The 25228-nt window shown below is 39.4% G+C and overlaps 1 protein-coding gene across 2 annotated transcripts in view; it reads right to left on the minus strand.

Moving 5' to 3' along the window:
- slc4a1ap (solute carrier family 4 member 1 adaptor protein) overlaps nt 1–25228 on the minus strand; it is a 34655-nt gene that overhangs the window by 4512 nt on the left and 4915 nt on the right. For both annotated transcript variants that reach the window (XM_079833915.1, XM_079833916.1), the window contains 11 exons: nt 24183–24378; nt 23971–24099; nt 10458–10518; nt 10149–10288; nt 8504–8664; nt 8342–8411; nt 8057–8249; nt 3930–4038; nt 3506–3740; nt 3200–3307; nt 2980–3056 (listed from right to left, as the gene is read on the minus strand). In XM_079833915.1, the coding sequence (XP_079690041.1) occupies nt 2980–3056; nt 3200–3307; nt 3506–3740; nt 3930–4038; nt 8057–8249; nt 8342–8411; nt 8504–8664; nt 10149–10288; nt 10458–10518; nt 23971–24099; nt 24183–24378 (1479 nt within the window). The remainder of the gene's footprint in view (nt 1–2979; nt 3057–3199; nt 3308–3505; nt 3741–3929; nt 4039–8056; nt 8250–8341; nt 8412–8503; nt 8665–10148; nt 10289–10457; nt 10519–23970; nt 24100–24182; nt 24379–25228) is intronic.

Raw genomic sequence — 25228 nt, forward strand, 5'->3', positions numbered from 1 at the left:
ATTCCTGTGATCAGAGATGAATTTTCAGCATCATTACTCCTGCAGTATCACTTAGGGCCCTATTTTAGCGATCCGAGCACATGGCGCAGGTGCACTTATGGGAGTGTCCGAATCCACTTTTGCTAGTTTAACAACGGGGAAAATGGTCGGTGCGTCAGGCGCATGGTCTATAAAAGGGTTGTTCCTAGTCTCTTAATGAGTCATGGGTGTGTTTTGTGGCGTAACGTGTAATAAACCAGTCTCACCTCCCTTTCGCTTTAAACGCAAGTTACGCTCGCACAATGGCGGATTCGATATTTACGTGGAGGAATATAGACACCCTCGACCTGACGAATCAGTTTAAATACATGTTTGTATTGCCAAGATTGGTTAAAAAAGTAGCTAATTTCATTCATCATTACTGCAAATAGGTCACTCTGATACATCATTTTCACATGTAGGCATTTTTTTTTTAATGTACACAATGATAATCTTGTAGGATTGAAAACCATCAAAAGTATTTGAAAATGAACAAAGACATTTGCTTTAATGTTTCAACCCCCCCAAGAGCCATTTGGAATTCCTAAAGACAAAGAGATGTTGAATAGGGATGCACCGATTGTTCGGCCGAAAATAGCGAAAAGAATAAATTGAACCGAACAATTACGTTTTTGATGATGTGATCAAATATAGCAACCAGCGTGTGTGAGAGAGGTGCGCACGCTTCTAAATGCAGCGAACATGTCGGAAGTGTGGAAGCATTAAAGTGTCTGAGATAGACGCAAAAATGGCCGTTTGCAGACACTGTCTTAGCACCCTCAAATGCAAGCAAGATCACCCTCGGTTGATACTGTATATTGGCAAATGTTTGTGTCCAGAACGTCAAATGTATCCATTTACAACGTGTTTTTTTGCAGCGGTGACAGGCTTGCAAAACCTCTCATGAACAAACAAACACAGTGTAGACACGAATCTACGCAATCAAGATATTTATTGTGCATAGTTAGCAGCTTCATTGAACTTTGTACTTTGTGAGATCACGATGAACTGACATGGCGACAGCGTTTAATGATCGTAAACGGAGCGGTCTTGGCTCGCTTTTAAGTCTACAGTCTATATAATCTATTGAATAAAAACTATTGTTTTTCATGCTGGTAAAAGGATTAATGGCCAATTTCACGGTGCTAAGTTTCGGAAGTGACATTGTGAAATAGTAACGCATTAAAGCAATGTAAAGGCAGACTAATAGATTAATAGAAAAATATTTGTTGCAATATATTTTTGAAATAAGATGGCAGAAGATGGCCAAATAAATAAATGAAAAAATTATATACACACATATATATATATATATATATATATATATATATATATATATATACACATTTATTTTTAATTAATTTTAAGATATATTGTGCGTTGTTTGTATGTCTGCTGGAATGCAAAACATTTTTTTTTTTTTATTGTAGTTTTGTAATTTATATATCTTTAAAAAAAGCAAGACAAAATAGTAAAAAGCAAATTTTTACTATTTAATTTATGCAATTGTGAAAAAATTGGCAAAATAAATGGGGGGAAAAAAACAAATCGAAAAAACGTTCGGTATTTGGCTTCGGCCAAGAATTTTCATTTCGGTGCATCCCTAATGTTGAAAATGTGTGTCACACCTTTAGTACAGTGGGGGAAGTTGTAGTTATCTGATTGGTCAGTTTAAATGTCTCACGTTTTGGGTTTCAGTCACATGATCAAGGAAAGGATAAAAGAGGATTGTAACGGTTGCTCTGGCTCTCTCTTCTTGGGGCCTGTCTTTGGCTCTTCTCTTTCATTGCCTCCACTTTTCTTTGTCTCTCTCTATTTCTCTCTACACTCGGTCTCTCTCTACACACTCACTCTCTCGCTCTCTCTCTCTCTCTGGTAACATTCTATTAATGTTGTGTACGATTAATGGTATAAGTTATTATCATCTCACACATCTATTTTGTAACTATTTTAAGTGTAACAAAACCAGATTTTGTCATTAAGTCCTTTCTATTACAAATACTGTGCTAACTAGTTTTGATTCGGTATTGACTTTGAAGTGCTCCCTATTGCATTTGCAATACAACATAGTCACATATTTTGCTATTGTAACTGCACTTATTTCTGTCGTTGGTATAAGTTGCAGTGGGTGGTGACAGACGAGAAATGTACAGTTTTCTACAATCTTGCTGATAACATTTCTTTAGTCATTCGGCAACCCTGCAGCCTGAACCACTGGAGGCGAACCACACTTACAATCTTTTACATTGTAATCCTTTTATTTTTTAATATTTGGCATGTTTGTGTGCCGCTGAGCGTCCTTGTGTGTGTAATAAGCAGAGTGTACGCACGTTGTGCACCGACCTATAGGCTCATATTACTAACACGCACTTTAAATAACACAAAAAATACTGCGCTATTGACTTTAGACCAGATTTTTGTTGGTCAATGGTGCAGTCGTTTTCAGTTCCTCAAAATAACAACACGCCAACAATGCGCCTGAACACACCTGTTTTTCAGACCAGCACGCCCATGGGTGAACAGATGGACGCGAGCGCATTTGCTATTTAAACAACGTGGCGCTTAAAGAGCCCATAATCTTTTAGAAATCTTTCTAATATGCTGATTTACTGCTCAAGGAACATTTCTTGTTTTAATCGAAATCATGATACATTTCTTTTTTCAGGATTCTTCAATGAATATAAAGTTCAAAAGCTGTTCTAGCTTGCATAGTGACCACATAATTAATCATGAACGTCTCGCTTGACAACCAGAAAATGTCCAAATACTTTTCGTTTTATAAGTTAATATCTAACAACTTTTTATGTGAAATGTCTTACTTGAAAAGTGTTCTTCTTCTTTGAAATAAATGCCACTTGGTTTGATATTTTGGGGCCACTGTAGGTCCAAACCTTAAATGGTTTATTTAGCCCTCCAGTTGAATAATCTTTGGATACACATCTCATTTACATAAACACTTACCTTGCTTGGGCCAATAACTTTCTTCTTTGCACTCGTCTTTGGACTCTGGACATTTGAGACACCATTGTCTACTCCTTCTGTTGGGATATGAATCATAATTAAAATCAGCATGCATCAGCCAATTGTTATAAGGTGAAGATAGAAGCACCAAATGTAACCGCAATCAATGGACCAGTAGAAGAAACGTCACATTTACGCCACAGAATATGTGATTTTCTACCTTTTTGAGGAGAGTCACTCTTGTTTTTTTGAAGATGGGATGACTTGTTTTTCTCTTTTTCATGAAATGTAACTTTCTTAGCAGGCTGGTCCTTAGGGTCTGCGTTCTCTAGACACACAGATAGAAATGATTTAGTAAATATCTATTAGCTATGGATTACAGGCTAATTGTCCAGTGTGTTAGTCGAGTTAGATGCCGTGAACAAATCTCAAAAGTGGACAACAAATAACACATTTGTTCAGCAGCACAACACTGCCTACTTGTGGTGGGACATATATTACACCATACAATTTTTTTCTGTCTAACCATTAGGGTGGTGTGTCAGCGTTTCGGTGCTGTCTGCACTGGAGCGCTCTGAGCTGGCCGTCTCTGCATGAATAACCTCCATATCACCATCTGTAACACCAGCCTCAGTCGTTTGGTTTGTTTCTTCCTCCTCCTCCTCGTCCTCTTCTTCTTCTTCCTCTTTCTCACCACTAGGAGGCAGTTCCTTCATATTGAAGAGCTCAGGAGGCAGATTGGCTCGCTTTTGGGGTAACGCCTGCTCATTTAGGAGAGAGAGAGAGAGAGAGAGAGAGAGAGAGAGAGAGAGAGAGAGAGAGAGAGAGAGAGAGAGAGAGAGAGAGAGAGAGAGAGAGAGAGAGAGAGAGAGAGAGAGAGAGAGAGTTTTAACTCCCTTCAATCATTGAAGGTAATGCTGTTTTTATTTTTTCAATCTGGACAGACTCACTCCTATTGTTCCAGTCTTCAGTTTGAATTTATTTCCTCCTTTCATGGCTCCAAACAAAGGTAGAGACAACTTCTTAGGTTTCTCAGCGTCCGTGGACTGACTACTGGATCTGTTTAAAATAAAATAAAATATACATATGTACATTAAAAAAAGGATGTCTAATCAATCATAATGAACAATAATACTGCCCTTTGAAATGCATTTTATTGATTTTTTTCTTTGTTACCTGTTTTAATTTTTTTTCTGGATTCTTTTGTTTTATGATTTAATACAGATTTATTAACAAAAACAGTGGTAATCACATAAATACATTAACTTTAACTTACTTTAATTAACAACATGTACTTACTACTTACTGAAGGGTTAGGGTATTACGATTTAAATAAAATACATTTAGGACAAAAATAAAATAAAATGTAGGACCCTATGAAATCAGTTTAATTTTTTTCTCAAATCACGTTTTTTGTTATGCTATTAAAAATGTTATGTTTGAATTTAAGTTTGAAGTGATGAACAACAGGTTTACTGTTTAAAATAAAACATGGACAAACGATTCTGTAACGTTGGCCTAATGGTTAGAGAGTCGGACTTGTAGGTTGCGGGTTCGAGTCGTAGATCCAGCAGGAATTGTCTATGGGGGGGGGGGGGGGGGGGTGAATAACCAGCGCTCTCCTCCACCCAATACCACGACTGAGGTGAGACCCTTGAGCAAGGCACCGAACCCCCAACTGCTCCCCGGGCGCTGCAGCAATATGGCTACCTACTGCTCCGGGTGTGTGTTCATGGTGTGTGTGCACTTGGATGGGTTAAATGCAGAGCACAAATTCCAAGTATGGGTCACCATACTTGGCTACACGTCACTTCACTTCATTATTATTATTACTTTGAGAAGTACATTCTGCTGTACAATAGTAATATATTTCTTTCAACATTTTCATTAAGTTAAATCTACACTTTTAGAAAAGGATGTATCATATGAATATATTCTCAAAGAACAAAATGCATTATTTAATTTCCCTACAGATTTATGCAATAAAAAAAAAGACAAGAAATCTGAATTTCAGACCGCACAATCAAATCATGCAGCGCAGGAGAGACGTGCACGAGAGACAAAAGAGTTCATTAGAACTGCCATATTTTGAACATTATCAACTGAGCATGTTTTTAAACCTTTAGTACAGTGGCCTTCACTATTTTTTTCAGGAGAGCCACACTGATATGACAAATATATTTTATAAATGTGATAATTTCACAGTAAATCACCAAATGAATGTAGAAAAAACAAAGACAGTATATTTTAAATATTTGTTAAATGGCATCTTTTTATGAATGAAGGCCAGTTTCACTGACACTAATACTGATGTCTCTATGAAATAGAGCGTTAGCGTTACCTATGAAATGTACATGCATGTTTCTAGATTATAGGTAAAGAAACAAATTTGACCTGTAATATTTGAATGTTTAAATTATGTTCTGAAGAATTTGTTATGTTAGAACTTCTCATTTTAATATTCATATTTATAGGTTTTTAATTTTGCACATTTTCAAAGTTCAGCACTGTTTTAATTATGTTTTTTTTATCCAGTATCCATTTTAAAAACTATAGGTCCAACCTAGTTATCGGTATCGGTAAAATCCACTATCAGTCAACCTCTAATTCATAGATATCTTGTTATTAGGGGTGCACCGAAATTTCGGCCGCTGAAAATGTTCGGCCGAAAATGGCATTATCGGTTTCAGGCCGAAAAAAAAAAAAACTGTCGAAAATGTAAACCGAAAATGAATGTCACCCGCCCCTCCCATTTATCTGCCCCAAGCAGGGTTGTCAAGTCCGTGGTTTTCCCGTGGGATGTTTTCCCATGTCCGCGGGTTGAAGCGACCCCAATTATGTGATATTTAGACCCAGCAATGTTTTAGAACCGATAGACGCGATGAGGACGTACAAAAACACTGACTCACAAGATATAAAACATGTTCTGTCGGGAGAGAGAGAAGCCGCAGCGTGTGCTCGGATAATAAAGTTCTGTGTGAACTTGAATAATTAGCTACACATCAGAAATCACTGATCACAGATCAGAAGGAACTGAAAAAAGACTTCTGTTTTCATTTATACATCCAAACACTGAGAAACTGCCAGCATTCACTCGTTCACAAGCCATGATCTCTCGAGGACAAACAAATATAGTGCTCGCATGGGCGTGCCAAATTCTCTGGGCGGAGGAAAGGGAGGAAACCGTTCCTGTTAGGACTTCATAACAGGACAATTCCAGATCAGCTCGTCTGGCCTGTCATTTTCTCAAAGGCAGAGAAAGACACCCAGAACTCGGTTTTACACCAATCAAAATTTCTAGCCACTTGGGGACAATATTCAGGCTAGGGGAACTCATATTAATGTTGAAAAACCTCATAAAATGAAAATGTCATGCCATGAGACCTTTAAGATATTTCTCTTCTTCTCTCTCATAAAAATTAAAGATGATAGCACAAAGATAACGCAGCCTCTGTTGTTATTGATTCTTTGCGGACGTCTACCGGAAGTTAAGTTTGGGCCACAAAAGCGTGCATGCGCAGTACCGTTTGTTTATGTTGTTGCCGTTGAAACCGTCTATAGTGCGGGAAATGAAGATCGGATTTATATCCGTTTCGCGGAGATACATTTATGTGCCCAAGTGTAAATTAAATAATTTTGATAAATCAGCTTTGATTTACACACAGCTCGTGTGTTCTCCAGGTCGTGCTTACCAGTTTTTTCATAAAAGCCGAAATGTGCCCAGATGTCGACTTTTAAAGTAGTTGGAGCATTTGAATTATTCGCACTCGCCTCCCTCTGCCATTGTAAGCAACCGCGACAAAGCATGCACGTGACAAATGACAGCAGAAAAGAATCAGTACATCATAATCGGTTATGGTCTATTACTGAACCGATACCGAATCGTCCTCGTCCGCATCGTAGAAACGATTAATTTCCACACAATTTTTTAACTAAACATTGAAATAAATCTAATTAATAAACTAAATTAAACATTTAAACTAAATTACTGATCGAATTATTGATCTAAAGCCCACACTGTCACTGTATGATAATTGAAATGAACTGATGACATCAGCGTTTTTTCCAGAATGGCTATACAGCTGAATAAAATTATGTTGCATTATTTTCCTGTTTAACACTGTAAAGCTGCTTTGAAACAATCTACATTGTTAAAAGCGCTATATAAATAAAGTTGACTTGACCCCTACTCATGATGCTGGCGCGTAACACACCACTAATCCTAGCTGACAATGCACATCATATGCACATTTTGGCGTATAAATCACACAATAAATACAAGTTATGTTATAGATGCGCATTTCATGAGAACGTGTTGATCTATAAGAGCACATTCTGCATTAAAAGCTGGAAAAACAGCCAAAACGGGCAACTCCACAGTGAGTTGTTTTAAATATCCTATCTAGTCTTTATTTCCATCTTGTAATGCCGCTGTTTTGGGCTATTTTTTTTATAGAAATTATTTGTAATAGAGCAAACACTTTGAGTTTTTAATGGGTTATGTTTATAGTAGGGCTGTCAAAAGATTAATCGCGATTAATCGCATCCAAAATAAAAGCTTGTGTTTACATAATATATGTGTGTACTCTGTTAATTATTATTTATATATATATAAATACACACACAAGCATGTATATATTTAAGAAAAAAATATTTTTTATATATAAAACATTTATATTTATATATATTATAGATTATATAAATGTATATACAGTATATACATGCAAATATTTCTTAAATATATACATGAATGTGTGTGTATTTATATATAAATAATAATTAACAGAGTACACACACATATATTATGTAAACACAAACTTTTATTTTGGATGCGATTAATCACGATTAATCTTTTGACAGCCCTAGTTTATAGCCCTGCTTGTTTTTATGAAATATATGTATTGACTGCATGATAATTTCACCGTATTATGTACTGCCATGCGAGCCGCAGATTAGGCTGGTGCGAGCCGCAGGAGGCTCGCGAGCCGCGCAGTGACTGCTTCAGTACATCAATCATCCTAAATTAAATGCATTATATTAGAATGGCCAGCAGATCTGGAGGGAACAATGCGCTCACCCGCCGGGCTGTAATGAGGGCAGCTGGGTAGGTTTAGCCAGCTCTGCTAGCTTGCGCAGTCTCTGACCTTCCTTCTTCAACTCAGCTACATGTAAATGTAGCTTCTTTCTCTCCACCCCATCCAGAGCCACCTCGCTCCGTACCGCGCTCATGAATGCATCCAGGGAATCCTCTGTGGACGAACTGGAGCCTCCTGAAGGAGGACAACAAACAGGAAGTGCAACCTTATGCATGATGAAATATGGAGAAAAATACGAATAAGGACACGGACTTTCACCACCTCACCTTTCCCAGAAGAACTGAGCCTTTTCTCAGTGTCAGCCAGCTCATTTTCAACCTTGGCCAGTTTGGATAGCTAAGAAAGAATGCATATTACATCAATGCCAGGTACAGGACACACAGGGCATGGGTAATCACAAAAGAAATAATATGATGCATGTTCCTTACCAGCGATTCATACGTATCAGGACGCTCCTGAATCTTTCCGGCCTTCTTCATGCGCTCCTTCCTCTTCTTCTCCACCGCACCGGTCCGGTCAAGGAATGTGTCATCATCACTGTCATAAAAATCTTCATCTTCCCAGTTCTTCTTCTTGCGTTTACGGGACACTGCAAAGAGACAAAGATAGAATGCTTGTGAGTGGGTTAACATGAGGTAAAAAAACATTATATTATACCTGTCAGCATTATTACAGGTTCTTAAAGCTAGTTCAGTCATGAAACACAGGCCTAGAGGTCCTTTACATGGAATCCGCTAGTATAGTGCGGTCACAATACTGTCATTTCTAATTTCTATACGATACTCTAAAAAATATCAATATTCGATACCACAGAGAAAAACATTTTTACTATTTAAAGCAGTTTTGAAACACCACTAACCCCACCTTTAATGATTTAATTTGATTGGTAACAGTTCTCATTATAATTATATTTATTGATTAAAATAAGTCTTTTCTTAGGCGGCAATGTGGATCTTTATGAATTGAATGAGTGCTGGTCTGGTCTTGGTCTCAACCCCTCGAAGTCTTGGCGTGTGTCTCAGGGTGCGTTCACACTTGTAGTTTGGTTCGTTTGGTCCGACCAAAAAACAAAAACAAAACGTATAGTCCTGGTCTGCTTAGTGTTCACACTGGCACTTTTAACAGCGAACCTAAAGTTACCGAACCAAAGGCATAGGGATACGGTCACAACCTGATTGGCTTTTATGATGTATATTTGACGACCGAGCTTGCTTACCGAACATTCAAAACAATGCTGTGTGCTGGATTAAACACCATCATTTTATGTGTGTACTAGGGCTGCACGATTTGGGGAAAATATCAAATTGCGATTATTCTGGTTAAAATTGCGATTGCGATTTTAAAATGCGATTATTATTATTTAATTAATTTTTACAAATTAAAAGTGTGTGTATATAACATTTTGTGTTTATATATTAATGTGACTAATAATAATAATTATGATTATTATTATTGCTAAATAAAAATAAGAAATATTACTATTACAATAATGTCATTATTAAAAATTAAAATAGAGCATTTAAGAATAAATATAACAGTATAATAATAATAATATTTATATTTTACAGAAAACAAAAAATTATGGGTTGCCTGTTAGTGCAGACAGCCTATGACTAAAAATCATAAGAAAGGTCTAAGGATTTATTGTAAAAAACAATTATAATCAAGGACATAACAGAACAACAACAAAATGAGATCAATTTTGTGAAGGATTAGCCTACCTATGTTTGCTTTAACAATATGAACAGACATGTTTTGTCCATATGAGAACATTTTATATTTAGTTCAATTAAGAACAAATGCTATCTACACTAATTTCTTTAGTCTGGCAATAAACATTAATTATTGTTTTTAGGTATATAATTGTCCGGACCTCGGCCGGGTTCATTTACTGGACCTCAAGCAATTTTAGTTGAAGACCCCTGGTCTATGGTCTCACTAGACATTAATTTGGGATTAGGTGGTCTTGACTACAACACTACCGCTTGCCACAACTGACAGAGTTTCATGAGTCTGAGCTGTGTCATGAATCTGTCTGTTTTCGGTATGACTGCTTGTTGTCTGTCTGCCTACCTGCCTCCTGTCTCAGAAGGCCGCGGGCCTCCAGGATGCGGCAGGACTCTAAGCAGCACTGGATGGCCGCGTCTTTCTTTTTCCCTGTGTGGGTCACCTCCGCCACCAGCTGTCTGCCCAAAGCATCATCCACCGGCAGCCTAAAAGACACAGAAATCAAACTTCCTTATAAATGTCACCAAAATCACCAGTATCAATTATTAACAAGTGGACAACAATTGCATAGCCATTGGACACTGAGCTAGAGTTAAAATTGCTATACAACCAAAAATGGTGCAAATTGGCTACAAATAGAGATGAAGTGATTACTTAATTCTGCAGAGCCAAGTGCCATGGCCTTGCTCTTCATATTCAAACTCCAGTTCTTCTCCTGAAATGAAAACAAACAGCAAATCAGCTTTTTTCTCAAAATGTTGCTTTTTTTCATGAAACTTACCCACGTTCAAGTGCTGATAAAAAAAGAATGCATGAATCTAGAATAAAACAGAGGCTCTGTTCTTTCTTTTGATATACTGCATGTTCAGATATTCACACAAGATATTCTGTGGGCCAAGCCTAGAAATCTAGACGCCCCTAGCGGCAGCAAATAGTAGCCTGAGTAGTCTAGCAACTCTCTGTTGGCTTGCGAGCTTGAAAAACCAAACTCTGTTCAGGCCAATCACATCGTGTATAGAGTCGGTGGGCGGGCTCAACATAATGACGGCAGAGTTGTGGCAGTTCCGTGTGAAATCCATGCTACTTCTAACAAAGAACGTTACGGCATTCCTTCTTAAAAAAGGAAGATGTGTTCTGAGTTTTGCCGACCGGATACGGAAAAAGTTTAAAGGGTTAGTTCACCCAAAAATGAAAATTCTGTCATTAATGACTTACCCTCATGTCGTTTGACACCCGTAAGACCTCCGTTCATCTTCAGAACACAAATTAAGATATTTTAGTTGAAATCTGATGGCTCCACGTTACACTCTCAAGACCCTTAAAAGGCACTAAAGACGTCGTTACAAAGTCCATCTCACTACAGTGGTTCTACAATAACTTTATGAAGCGACGAGAATATTTTTGTGCGCAAAAAAAAACCTAAATAACGACTTATATAGTGATGACCGATTTCAAAATAATGCATCATGAAGCTTCAAAGCATTATGAATCAGTGAGTCGAATCATGATTCGGATCACGTGTCAAACCGCAAAACTGCTGAAATCACGTGACTTTGGTGATTCAAACTGCTGAATCGACTCACTGATTCATAACGCTTCGAAGCTTCATGATGCCGTGTTTTGAAATCGGTCATCACTATACAAGTCGTTATTTAGGGTTTTTTTGCGCACAAAAACTATTCTCGTCACTTTATAAAGTTATTGTAGAACCACTGTAGTGAGATGGACTTTGTAACGACGTCTTTAGTAGCTTTTAAGGGTCTTGAGAGTGTAAAGTGCATTGTGCCAATGGAGGCCTTTCTGAGCCATCGGATTTCAACTAAAATATCTTAATTTGTGTTCCGAAGATGAACGGAGGTCTGACGGGTGTCGAACGACATGAGGGGAAGTAATTAATGACAGAATTTTCATTTTTGGGTGAACTAACCCTTTAATCTATCAACTAGAGAGAGAAGCATCGAACATCAGGGAAAACAGCTAGTGTGTGAGTTCTGTTTACATTTTCCTCATTTGATCTGTAGTTCAGCTGTTCTTTAGAACGCTGTCTGTTTGCTGTAGTTGGCTGTTTGTTGTAGTCTGGTTTGTTATTGTTTGACCTCGTGCGAACTAACGCGTTTCACTGGGCGTGGCCATAAGCCAGCGTGCTATATAGAGCGTTCATTGTTTACTTTGAGTCAGAGAGAAGCATCGAACATCAGGGAAAACAGCTAGTGTGTGAGTTCTGTTTACATTTTCCTCATTTGATCTGTAGTTCAGCTGTTCTTTAGAACGCTGTCTGTTTGCTGTAGTTGGCTGTTTGTTGTAGTCTGGTTTGTTATTGTTTGACCTCATGCGAACTAACGCGTTTCACTGGGCGTGGCCATAAGCCAGCGTGCTATATAGAGCGTTCATTGTTTACTTTGAGTCAGAGAGAAGCATCGAACATCAGGGAAAACAGCTAGTGTGTGAGTTCTGTTTACATTTTCCTCATTTGATCTGTAGTTCAGCTGTTCTTTAGAACGCTGTCTGTTTGCTGTAGTTGGCTGTTTGTTGTAGTCTGGTTTGTTATTGTTTGACCTCGTGCGAACTAACGCGTTTCACTGGGAGTAGCCAGCTGTATTCAATAACGACATTTAATGCGAGTATAAATTGAGTAGTACTCCGCGGCAGCGGAAGCGGCAGCCCTCGTGTGAAGCCCTCCTCGTGTGAAGACCGAAGAGTGTAAAGACCATCGACTCTACTCTGCGCGACTCCACTCGAGCAAGGACACCGACAAGGCACTTGAGTATAGATATATATATATACTTTGTCCACTTTTGTGTTTTTGCTTGTTTTCATCTGCTAATTTCTCTGACCCGTATTCACAATGTGCTTCCAAATCTCTACTATTATCACACACACCCGTAAATCACGCTCTGTACATTCTAGACGCCGTAATCCTACTAATCTGCGTAGTGTACCCATTTCCTCTGCTACATTAATGTCCATTCCAATTGGTCTCTGGAATTGCCAGTCTGCTGTAAACAAAGCAGACTTTATTTCATCTATTTCCACTCATTCACATCTCAGTCTCATGGCTCTAACTGAAACCTGGATCAAACCAGAAGACACTGTCACTCCTGCAGCTCTCTCAAATAATTTCTCTTTTTCACACACCTCTCGCCAGATTGGGAGGGGCGGAGGTACTGGTCTGCTCATCTCAAAGGATTGGAAATTTGAGCCCATCCCTTCTCTATCTGGCAACTGCTCATTTGAATCACACTCAATCACTGTCACTCACCCTGCTAAAATCCATGTTGTAGTTATTTATCGTCCTCCAGGTCAACTGGGTAACTTCCTGGAGGAATTGGATATGTTACTCTCTCACTTCCCTGAGGATGGCACTCCTCTGGTACTGCTCGGTGACTTCAACATTCACCTTGATAAACCCCAGGCTGCAGACTTCACCACTCTTCTGACCTCATTTGATCTTAAGCGAGTATCTACTACAGCTACTCATAAATCAGGTAACCATCTTGATCTTATCTACACACGCTACTGCTCCACAGACGTCACTTTAGTTACTCCTTTACACACCTCAGATCACTTTCTCATCACTCTTAACCTCCTACTAACTCCTAACACAACACACACTCCTCCGCTGATTACCTTTCGGCGTAATCTACGCTCACTCTCTCCCTCCCGTCTATCCACTATGGTTTCCTCCTCACTCCCTCCACCTGCTCAGTTCTCAGCACTGGACACTAACAGTGCTACTGACACTCTTTGCTCCACTCTAACATCCTGCTTAGACAACCTCTGTCCCCTTACATCCAGGCCAGCCCGCACCACTCCCTCTGCCCCCTGGCTGTCTGATGTTCTCCGCGAACATCGCTCTGGACTCCGGGCGGCAGAGAGGAAGTGGCGAAAAACTAAAAACACTACTGACCTAACCCTGTATCAGTCTATTCTCGCTTCTTTCTCTAGTAACGTCTCCACTGCTAAAACTACATACTATCACAACAAAATACACAACTGCTCTGACTCTCGTGCACTCTTCAGAACGTTCTCTTCGCTCCTCTGTCCTCCTCCCCCCCCTCCTTCATCAACTCTTACAGCTGATGACTTTGCATCATTTTTCACACAAAAAACCTCCTCCATCAGCAGCCAATTCTCCGCACCACAAACCGACACGCACATCTCAACAACCATAACACATACACTCCCCTCCTTTTCTATGCTCTCTGAAGCTGAAGTCTCCAAACTCATCCTTTCCAACCACCCCACTACCTGTCCGCTTGACCCTATCCCCACTCACCTCCTTCAGGCCATTTCTTCTTCTGTTACTCCTGCACTCACTCACATTGTCAACACCTCTCTTCACACCGGGACTTTCCCCACAGCATTTAAGCAGGCTCGGGTAACCCCACTGCTTAAGAAACACTCTATGAACCCAGCACTTTTAGAAAACTACAGACCGGTATCCCTTCTGCCTTTCATTGCAAAGACACTCGAGCGAGTTGTTTTTAACCAGCTCTCTACGTTTCTTGAACAGAACAACCTCCTGGATATCAACCAATCAGGCTTCAAAAGCGGCCACTCAACTGAGACTGCCCTGCTCTCGGTTACGGAGGCACTGAGGCAGGCAAGAGCGGCTTCCAGATCCACGGTACTTATCTTACTGGATTTGTCTGCTGCTTTTGACACAGTTAACCACCAGATCCTCCTGTCAACTCTCATGAAGATGGGCATCTCAGGAACTGCTCTCCAGTGGTTCAAGTCTTACCTCTCAGGTAGGTCCTTCAGGGTGTCATGGAGAGGTGAAGTGTCTAAGTCACATCATCTAGCCACTGGAGTTCCACAGGGCTCAGTGCTTGGACCACTTCTCTTCTCCATCTACATGTCATCACTGGGATCGGTCATTCAGAAACATGGCTTTTCCTATCACTGCTATGCAGACGACACTCAACTCTACTTCTCATTTCAACCAGATGATCCATCGGTTGGTGTTCGTATCGCGGCCTGCCTAACAGACATTTCTGCCTGGATGAAGGAACATCACCTGCAACTCAACCTTGCAAAGACTGAACTGCTTGTGGTCTCAGCCAACCCAGCACTTCATCACAATCTCTCCATTCAGCTAGGATCATCAACCATAACTCCGTCCAGGACAGCCAGGAATCTTGGAGTTGTGATCGATGATCAGCTAAAATTCACTGACCACATTACTGCAACAACCCGGTCCTGCAGATTTGCATTATACAACATTAGGAAGATTAGAGCCTTCCTATCTGAGCAGACCACACAACTCTTGGTCCAAGCTCTTGTTCTCTCCAGACTGGACTACTGTAATGCTCTTCTAGCAGGCCTTCCGGCATGCACTATCAAACCCTTGCAACTGATCCAGAATGCAGCGGCGAGAGTGATCTTTAACGAGCCGAAGAGAGCGCACGTCACGCCTCTCTTCATCAGACTCCACTGGCTACCAATAGCCGCTCGCATCAAATTCAAGGCACTGGTACTCGCCTTCAAAGCAACCACTGGCTCTGCACCAATTTACCTTAACTCGCTTGTTCAGACATACACACCCTCCAGGAGTTTGCGTTCTACCAGTGAACGACGCCTTGTGGTGCCATACCAGAGAGGCATGAAATCACTGTCACGGACCTTTTCCTGGACTGCCCCCACCTGGTGGAATGACCTGCCTATCTCAATTCGAGCAGCCGAGTCTGTAGCCATTTTCAAAAAACATCTAAAGACGCATCTCTTCCAGCAGCACCTGACCAATCAAGAATAGCACTTAACATTCTATTCATTCTATTCATTTTTCTGTCTGTCTAATTTATTTAAAAAAAAAAAAAAATCCTGTGTGTTCTGTGTTAGATTAACTGAGACTTGTTACAGCACTTGCATACTGTAGCCTCTGACTGTTGTAGTTGCTTCTATTGCTCTCATTTGTAAGTCGCTTTGGATAAAAGCGTCTGCTAAATGACTAAATGTAAATGTAAATGTAAACTAGCTCCGCTGGTGGGAAAACACATGGGACTCAGCCACAACACGCTTGTGATTGTTTTCTCACCACTGATAGCGCTCTGGTTGGTTGTAGCGCTATCCTATTGTGTGCAGAGGGAATTTGAAAGACAACCGTTTATCCCACCTCTCGGATTGAGCCCTGCCAATGGTGAGTTCTGTTGGGGAAAAATTTAATCACAGAAGATTTAATCTTCCAGACCTGTTTTCTCTATTGTGTTTTAAATGAGTCAGATCAAAGAGGCCTCACCTGTGGAAGCCATACATTGTCCCTTTTATCTTTTATTGCTCTTGGAATCTGAGTTCCTGGCTAACATGCTTTGTTAGATGAAGATGAAGGACCATTGTGTTTCTTGCTTTTAATTCAAATGAGATCCAAGACAGGAGGGGGACCATTTGTGTATTGTCTCACCTCTTGCTCAAGGCGAAACCTTCAGTGGGTTTCGCCAGATGTATGGAAAATTACTGAGGGGGTTGTTGAGGGTATAAAAGTTTGTGCTTTCTTTTGTTTTAGCAGTTCACACTCAAGGTAGCCTCGAGCGGCTGCGTTTGACCGTGGCTCTTCCTTGCAAGGAAAATAAATCTTTATAAAGACAATTGGAATATGGTTTGTCTCTTATTAGTGATGTCGACGAATTAATTTTTGCCATTACAGTTGGTGTCAGAAGTGGGATTCCTTGGATGTGCCTTCTGGACCCCGAGAGCAGACAGTGACCCGATCATCCTGGACTTAGAGTCACAGCCTTACCCCGAAGAATTGAGGGAGAAGGGCTGACTGCTCTGGGGGTGTCCGGAGGGTCCAGACACTGGAATCAGAGAAAACGAATCCGATGGCAACGGGGCGCTTCTGGTAAGAGACAAACTTTTTAAATTCAGGGGGAAATGTTTTATTTTTTATTTTATAGAATTTGGTTAAATTGAAAATTGAATTGATAGGGATAAACCATTAGGCGAGTCTGACTCTGTGGCAAATGCAGCGTGAATTGATGTTTTTTTACGAGGTAGAAAAAAGAACTGAAATCACGTGGGCGATTAAATACCTAGATTGGTATAAATAAGACCTAGATTGGTCTGGGAACCATATTACCTAGATTGGGTTGGTTCCGCCCGCGGTCAGGTAACCAGGGCACAAAATCGGGCACTATTGCGAGTGTCCGCCCGGCTGATCTTGGGTGAAGAGATCAGATCTGTACGGAGACGTCCAACAGATTAATAGCGCGCGCGCGAAAAGCCACAGAATCAGACTGCCAATATGGGGAAATCCCAAAGCAAGCTAGCTGAATATGAGACACCGGTATTTTATCAAATGAGAAAATTATATGGCCAGAAATGCATGCAACGTATACGAAGTTCATTAAATGTCATGATTTGAGTGTCACCGCTGAGTGACCGGACTGGGGCTGTGAAAGAGTCAGTTGAAGGAAAAGGATAAATCGATGGGCTGTTGTGAGAACGCGTGTGAGAACTGTGAGCAGACACTGAAATGCTGGGTGTGAGAGGCATTGACTGTGGAGAAATGAAACGGAGAAATTAAAATGCCACAGCTGTTTAAAGATCGCTGGTGAGTATGAACTTTGACTAAATTTTAGCTAACAATTTGAGTGATATGATCAGTAATTTGATTAGTCGGTATAAAGATTGTAAGATGAACAAGAGCAAATGCTGTAAGCAGCCCCGCTCTGAAACCCTGACTTCAAAGAAATTTGCTGGACTGATGAAGATAATGGGCAGAAATGTTTTTATTGTAATTGGAAGTTAACTAGCTACAAACAAAGAGAGAACAAGAGAATTCAAATTTGTAGATGTTTGTGCGTATTCATTAATTTATAAAATGGGGGAGGTGTCATAACCGAAGGGAGATATACAATTTGAGTAACTAAAAATAATGTTGGTGAAAAAGCAGATAAACTTTGATAAAGCACCATAAATTGCAAGCCATTGTCTGTTTTATTGGACCTTGAGCGAGCTCTGTTCTCAAACAGACTGCCACTTTTGGAGCACACAGGTTGCTGAACGTTGCTCCATAAGCTAAAGATGAGAGCGTTTTAATTGTGGTCAGCTGGGCCATTGATTTTGCGCGTAACTGTGTCTGAACACCCATAAGGTGTAAAAAGTGTGGCAAATCAGGCCACCAGACTAAATTCTGTAAATGAAATCAGTAAAAAAAAAAAAAAAAAAAAAAAAAGAATAAAACAGATTTACACTAAGAAAATGAGAAAATAATAAGCTTGATAAATTCTTTAGTGATTATTTTTGAAGGAAGGATTTGAGATAATTTTAATATGAGTTAAAATTAAAGTTAAAGATGATAAAACATGTTGTAAAAGATATATATAAAATATATAAATCCTGATTAACCGAGTTAAATGAAAAAGATATAATAAATATGTTCTTGCTCTTCTCACCTTTGCAAAACTCTGATAATGATGATTTGACTGAATATTGGGTTGTTGAAATAACTATAGGTGTTAAAATGTTGAAAAACCCTAGAAATTGATGTTTTGGTTTCAAAAGATAAGATTGTGCTGATCTGAAATAAACCATTTGTAATCTCAATCCGGCCACCACGTGGCCTAATTTGAGTAACAGAGACTCAATCTGAGTGGAAATTAAAGTTTCTGAATTAATTTTGGGGGCAAGAGACAAATATAAAGTTATGATCATTTGAAAATGTGATTTCTGTCTAAGGATAGAGTTAAAAGGAAAATGTCTCATTTATTTGAAAACAAAGCCAGATCTTACGCTGAGCTAGTGTGAAGAGTGAGAAGTTTATGAAAATGCAGTGTACCAGCCCTGAAGGCCTCAAAGTCTCTCTCTGATCCCAGACCAGCTCAAAGCTGATATATGAGCCTGTGCCACAGATGATAGAAGATATTGATGAGTAAAGGCACAGGGTATCATGTGAACATAATAGACAGTTATTTGTTAAGATAGAAAAAGGTGCCATCAAGAGGGCAATAAGACATGTTTTAAAAATACAGACTTTTAATGAACTGAAATGTTTGACTAATGTATGATATGACCAGCAACTTCTGTCTGCTTTTAGCCTTCACCATGTACAGAACTGATGGCCTTGGTCACAGATGTAGCAGAACATTAAAATGAATGGACAGGTGTTTTGGCTAAATTCACTGAAAATAATCTAAGCACTGCTATGGGGCAGCTTTGAAGAAGTATGCTGGATTTTAGTGATTAAGTTGTGTTATAATTAACCTGTCTCCATGTTTTTGCTAATTTGAAAGCAGACCAGATGGCTCTGATGACTCTTGAATGCACTTTCCGAAAGGCTCTAGAAAATATCGGATCCTGTTTAGGGTCAAAGATCTCAAAGCGATGACGAGGTTGAGCACGATGTGGTTGTTCCCGATGACGGGTAAGACTTCCTACGGCCTGACGGGGGGCAACCCAAGCCAGGGGAATCACGATAAGTCGCCTTGGACCCCCTACCAAAAAAAAAAGAAAAAAAAAAAAAAAAAAAAAAAAAAAAAAAAAAAAAAAGGAGGAGGGGGTTTTATGTGAGGTGTGTATGAGAGGTGAGGCAGATGTCTGTGAGGCCAGCAGCATCTCTGTTGGGGGGGGAAGCTGTGTTTCGTAAGGGCCGAGGTCAAGACTGGACACAGCAGCCCCTGCCCTAATATTGGCCCCTCTATACCGCTCACCAAATACCGCATAAATTGAGAGCCAGGAAACACCCTGAAGGAAAAGAGCTATGAATGAGATCGGCATTCAAGAGCCAGCTGAGACCATGCTGTGATTGTGATTGATAACTTTGTGGAGCAGAACAAAATTTATTTGGATTAGTAAAACTGTATGATATTGAACTAATATGTCTCTATCATAGTCTTAATCCTGCAGGTCATTAGGATGGCAGAGGATAATTTGGAGACATGGTGATGGCTTTAAGATGAGGACGGCTTTTGAAGTTTAAAGAGAAGGTCTGAATAACAAAGAAATCTAAACTAAAGATAACTTGAAACAATAAGTTACACTATGAAATTTCTAAAACTTTGTGAAGGATTAATGATTTAAGGGTTAATGAATTTAACATTATAGTTAAAGTCTTAGAAGACTGTTGAAAAGATTATCTGGGTGAGAGAGAGAGAGAGAGAGAGAGGCTGGAAACAGGGATTGTACTATATCTGTTATTGCTCAGTTAAAGCTGAGACTACACAAAAACAATGATATCAGAACAAAACAACCCAGCTGACTTTTCTAAAAATAAACAACTAATGAACGAACATATTTGAAACTGGTTAAGAGACCATGTAAAAGCACATCTTGAGAATGAGCAGTTCATATTTATGTGTCATGATTGAGTGTAGTGTGTCAATAACCTCTGGAATTAGTGTCTTTATCATTACAGATGGGTTGACAAAACAAAAAAACTTTAGAGGAAGTTGATTATTCTGAGTGAATCTGATGAAAAGATGATCAGAACATGGGACGAGCTTTAAGTGGATTGGACATCCAGCTCTGTCTGTCACTAGTAATTATGACCAAATTTGTCATGGATGAAGACTATTTTAATTTATCTTCGGATTAATTAAGAGACAAAGTGACAATTTAACCGAAGTCACTATCCAAATGATCTAGAGACTCACTCATATTTATGAAAGGCCGGAGGGCGAACCAAAAAGATAACTTCTAAAAGAATATCTAGATAACTTCTAGACATATTTTGATTCATACAGGAAACAAAAAAAAATAAATAGAAAATAAAAATAAAAATTAGGATTTCTGACAGGGATTGTGAACAATCAAAGTCAAATTAGGCTAAAATGGATATTGAAATATGAATGCTTTTTAAAATACAGATTGGTTTTAACCAGCGTTAAAGAAATTGATGTGGCAAGTTTGATGATAAGAATCACTGCCAAATTACATGATGTAAGAGGAGTTTTAATGGACAGGGCATGGAGAAAAGGGTACTTTAAAAGAAATCCTAATTGATTAATTAATTAATTTTGTTTATTGATAACAGGAGCTGAAAAGATTTTGATAAAGAATTGGGTATTGAGTATGATTAAGTATGATGTCACGAGATAAAGATGAGTGAACGAGCTGATTGAACGTAATACGAATTGATAATTTTGTCATTTTGATGAAGTATATTTAACATTAACAAATTTAGATTTATATTTGTTAATGGTTAAATATGAGGTGGGCTATGATGAGTGAAAATGGGTCTGTTGGAAATAGTAAGTAGGGCAGTTTGTGAAGAATTGTGTTGAAATGACTGACTGAAGGAAGGTTGATAAGAATGTGATGCACAGTGAGAAACTGTGGGCAAAGCACAAAATGTAAACTGAAGGATGTTTTATGCAGAGATTGAAGGCGCTAAGATGGATTATTATCTATCTTACTTATTTGTATTGTTTAGTTTGAGTTTGAGTGAATGCCAAAAAGGTCTGTTATGATTTTGATTAATCAAAAGAACCACTGATTGTTGGTTTTTCATATATGTTTTCTAAAGTGTTTAGTCTCTGAGGAGTGACTGTGGGTCTGGCCTAGGGATGTGTGTGTCGTCAAACGGTTGATAGCAGAAAGTTGGCATGTTTGAATTTTGTAGGTATCACACACCCCTAACATGATGGGAGAGCAGTGACAGTGATTACTGACTTAGCCCGGCTTACAGAGATGAAATACGGATTTGTCTTTCATTTTATTGGATATTTTCAGTATGTTTATGGGAAACTTTCAAGTTAAGACTTAAATGCGCAGCGTAACTAACAACAAAGAGTTTATTTCAACAGAAAACCATGAGAGCAGATGCGGCTGCGAAGGCCACGGCAGCACAGCAGTCAAAGGAACCAGAATGCATTTTATTATCTGAAACTAACACAAATGCTTTGATTTCCTTACAGAGTATGCAGGCATTTGCCACAGCAGCGGAGAAGCACCTGTGGAGACGTGGCTGGAAACTTATGAATGATGTGTGAATGTGCAAAATGGCGTCTAGACAAGAAGTGATGGCAAGCCTTGTTTACCTCAACAATATTTTCAATGATTATGATAAATGGCTGCATGGGCGAGCCTGCAGCCAAAGGGGGAATGGTAATGGTAATGGTACTCAAATGAATGAAGTTTATAAGGGGGTTACAATATTTGCTGAAAATTTCGCATTTTGATGCATATTGAAATACATGAAAACGAGAAAAGGCCTTTAGTAAATCTGAGCCCGTTTGAGACATTTTTTGGAAGACCACCATTCATGGGAATGGAAGGGGGTAAACAATAGCTTGCATCAATAGAATTGTGAATTATTGCAAAGAAATGTCTTCTCTGTTGTCTGGTGTATGTGTGCAGGCGAAAACTGCTCAGGGGAAACCGGCTGAGACTCCCTTGCACAACATCAAGCCAGGAGATCACGTGGTAAAACAGGACCTGAGTACGAAAAGCTGGAAGGCGGAAAGGCGGCTAGGGCCTTTTGTCAGGCTTCTGACGACACTGCCGTCAAAGTAGCGGAGAGAGCGACGTGGGTGCATGCGAGCCATTGCAGAAAGGTCCCAACAGTGATCGGGGAGGAGGAGCCAAGAGGAGAGAGAAGCAGGAGGAAAACGTCTGTGCGGGCAGATATATAAACATCATTTGCCGTTATCATCTCAGGAGCAGAGACACTGGCACAACGTGGTGCTGAGCCAACCAGTTTTCAAGTTAAACCCTATTTCAAGCCTACAGAATCCAGTAGGTGGTGCTTAGAGCTGCAGCGGACATCGAGCAAGGGAAGATTCCAACAAAACATCCAACGTCTGCTCGAAAGAGAACGCAGCGGTACAACCACACAGACATGTTGATTACAAAATTGAGAGTGATGCATGTTCAAGGAGATGTGTTCGTGTGCTCACGAGACTGAAGCTGAACGTGAAAGCAGGGTGTTCTGACTGCAGAGTCAGAATTGACATCAAGAATTCGACCACAGGGAACTGCACAGCGGTGATAGGCAGTATCACAACAGGTTTTACCTGTACGTTTAGCAAACCAAGTGACACTTCGCATGCTGTAATTTGGGTTTGTGGTGACAGAAACCATTTCATGCCACAGAAAGACTCGACAGGTTGCTGTTACCCAGCTTTAATGAATGTGATGAGTGACTATTATTACTACTTCTATTTTTATTATATACACATTTAAAATTTTTCTTTTTTGAAAGTTATCAAAGAATGATAAAAGGGGGAAATTGTTGGGGAAAAATTTAATCACAGAAGATTTAATCTTCCAGACCTGTTTTCTCTATTGTGTTTTAAATGAGTCAGATCAAAGAGGCCTCACCTGTGGAAGCCATACATTGTCCCTTTTATCTTTTATTGCTCTTGGAATCTGAGTTCCTGGCTAACATGCTTTGTTAGATGAAGATGAAGGACCATTGTGTTTCTTGCTTTTAATTCAAATGAGATCCAAGACAGGAGGGGGACCATTTGTGTATTGTCTCACCTCTTGCTCAAGGCGAAACCTTCAGTGGGTTTCGCCAGATGTATGGAAAATTACTGAGGGGGTTGTTGAGGGTATAAAAGTTTGTGCTTTCTTTTGTTTTAGCAGTTCACACTCAAGGTAGCCTCGAGCGGCTGCGTTTGACCGTGGCTCTTCCTTGCAAGGAAAATAAATCTTTATAAAGACAATTGGAATATGGTTTGTCTCTTATTAGTGATGTCGACGAATTAATTTTTGCCATTACAGTTCCCAGACCCAACATCTTGATATGGGTCTGGCTTGTCAGGCTACTGTGGGCCATGAAACTTGTGAAAATGACCAAAAACGCGACATAACCAACTGTGTTTGAGATGATAGTCGAAAAGACTGGCGATAAATAGTCATTTTGTGTGAATATTCGCACGCTGTGAGACGCGTGGGCGCGCGTTCATATTGGTGGCATTTCGGCGGCATATACGCAGGATGCCAATATATCTGCGACAGACTCATATTGGCCAAAAAATCGGCAGGCCGATGAATTTGTGTGTGCACAGAGAACGGTATGGTTTTCAAAAACGTTCAAAAGATTGCGTTTGCAGGTCCCCAAAACATGGTTGTCCTGTAAATGAATGGCCAAAAAGTTATCTTTTCAGTAAGAAAATGATGTCTGGAATCGTCCCCTTAGTCTGACTTTTATATTGATATAATGTTTATGTGTAAAATTGTATCAATCAATCAATCAATCAATCAATCAAATCAGGTTAATATTTACCTTCTCTATCATAGAAGCCCTGTAAGGCTTTTTTAGGATCTTTTAAGTATGCAGCTTCCTGGTCCTCCTGGAATTCTGTGGCAAATGGATTCTCCTCATTCTCATCCTCTTCTGGCGCCGCCTCTTCATCTAAAAAATATCAAAGACAAAGTGTAAATTCACTAAAAACAGACAGTTCTAACGGACTGATGATCATCTGTTCTCTTTGTTACCCATTCCCCAAGAGCAGCCAGTATCATCTGAGGAGCTCCTTGTAGCACTGGAGTCCTTCTCCTCTTTCTCCTCATCGTCCTCATCTGAGCCATCACCCATCATCCTCTTCTCCAGCGCTTCTTTCTGTTTTCTAGCACGTTCTCGGAGCTCTGTCACCGTCAGTTCAGATTCTGCTTCTTCGTCAAACTCTGGACCCTGGGGAAAGACACGATCTGGTGTAATTAATGTTCACGTTCAAGCCATATGAGCATGAGATAAACCCATTTGCGAAATCTATGAATCCTAAAAATGGCTAAAAATATTGGTAACTAAAAATAAAACATTATAATAATTATCAGGTCAAGCAATCATTAGTTAGTTCATGTACATTCAAATAAAATATATATTTTTTTACATAATATTGGTAACTACAGTTTCTGGAGAAACCCTAGTTACCACAGCTATTTCACTATTGTGAATCCACAAAAAAATACCATTTATTATGGACATGTAAGATGTCAATACCATGGTGAATGATTCAGTATCATAGTATAGATTAAGGCAGACCAACAACACTTTTAAACTGTGTAAGAAGCGTTTAAAATCTTTTTAACATTTTCTGACATCAGTGGTGGCCAAGCAGTTATATTGTAGTAACTGTAACAATCTTGGCAGTAACTAGTAACTTTTTGTATTTGTGTGTTATGACAATGAATTTGTACTGAATTAATAAAGTTTTAAAATTATATCTATTTTATATCTATCTGTAGGATTCTCAAAAAGAAATATAAATAGAGGGTCATTCCGTGTGCAACTCAACCAGAGGTCATTGGCTAAAAATTTGATTATTTCTTTTCTGGTGAAAAGACATTCATAAATGTAGAGGAAAGCCAAAATATTGAATGTCATGGATGTATATTAATGGAGTAATCCGCTGTTTTGTAGAGGGTCAAAATGACAATATTCACTTGAGATTTGGAGCCAAATTACAGGGGGATAAAAATGACTTTAGAAAGATGGCAGCATCATTATTTTATTTTTACACAGAGATCGGTTGGTCTATTAG

The sequence above is a fragment of the Gobio gobio genome (genome assembly GCF_949357685.1).
Source record: "Gobio gobio genome assembly, chromosome: 13".
In the NCBI taxonomy this organism is placed as follows: Eukaryota; Metazoa; Chordata; class Actinopteri; order Cypriniformes; family Gobionidae; genus Gobio; species Gobio gobio.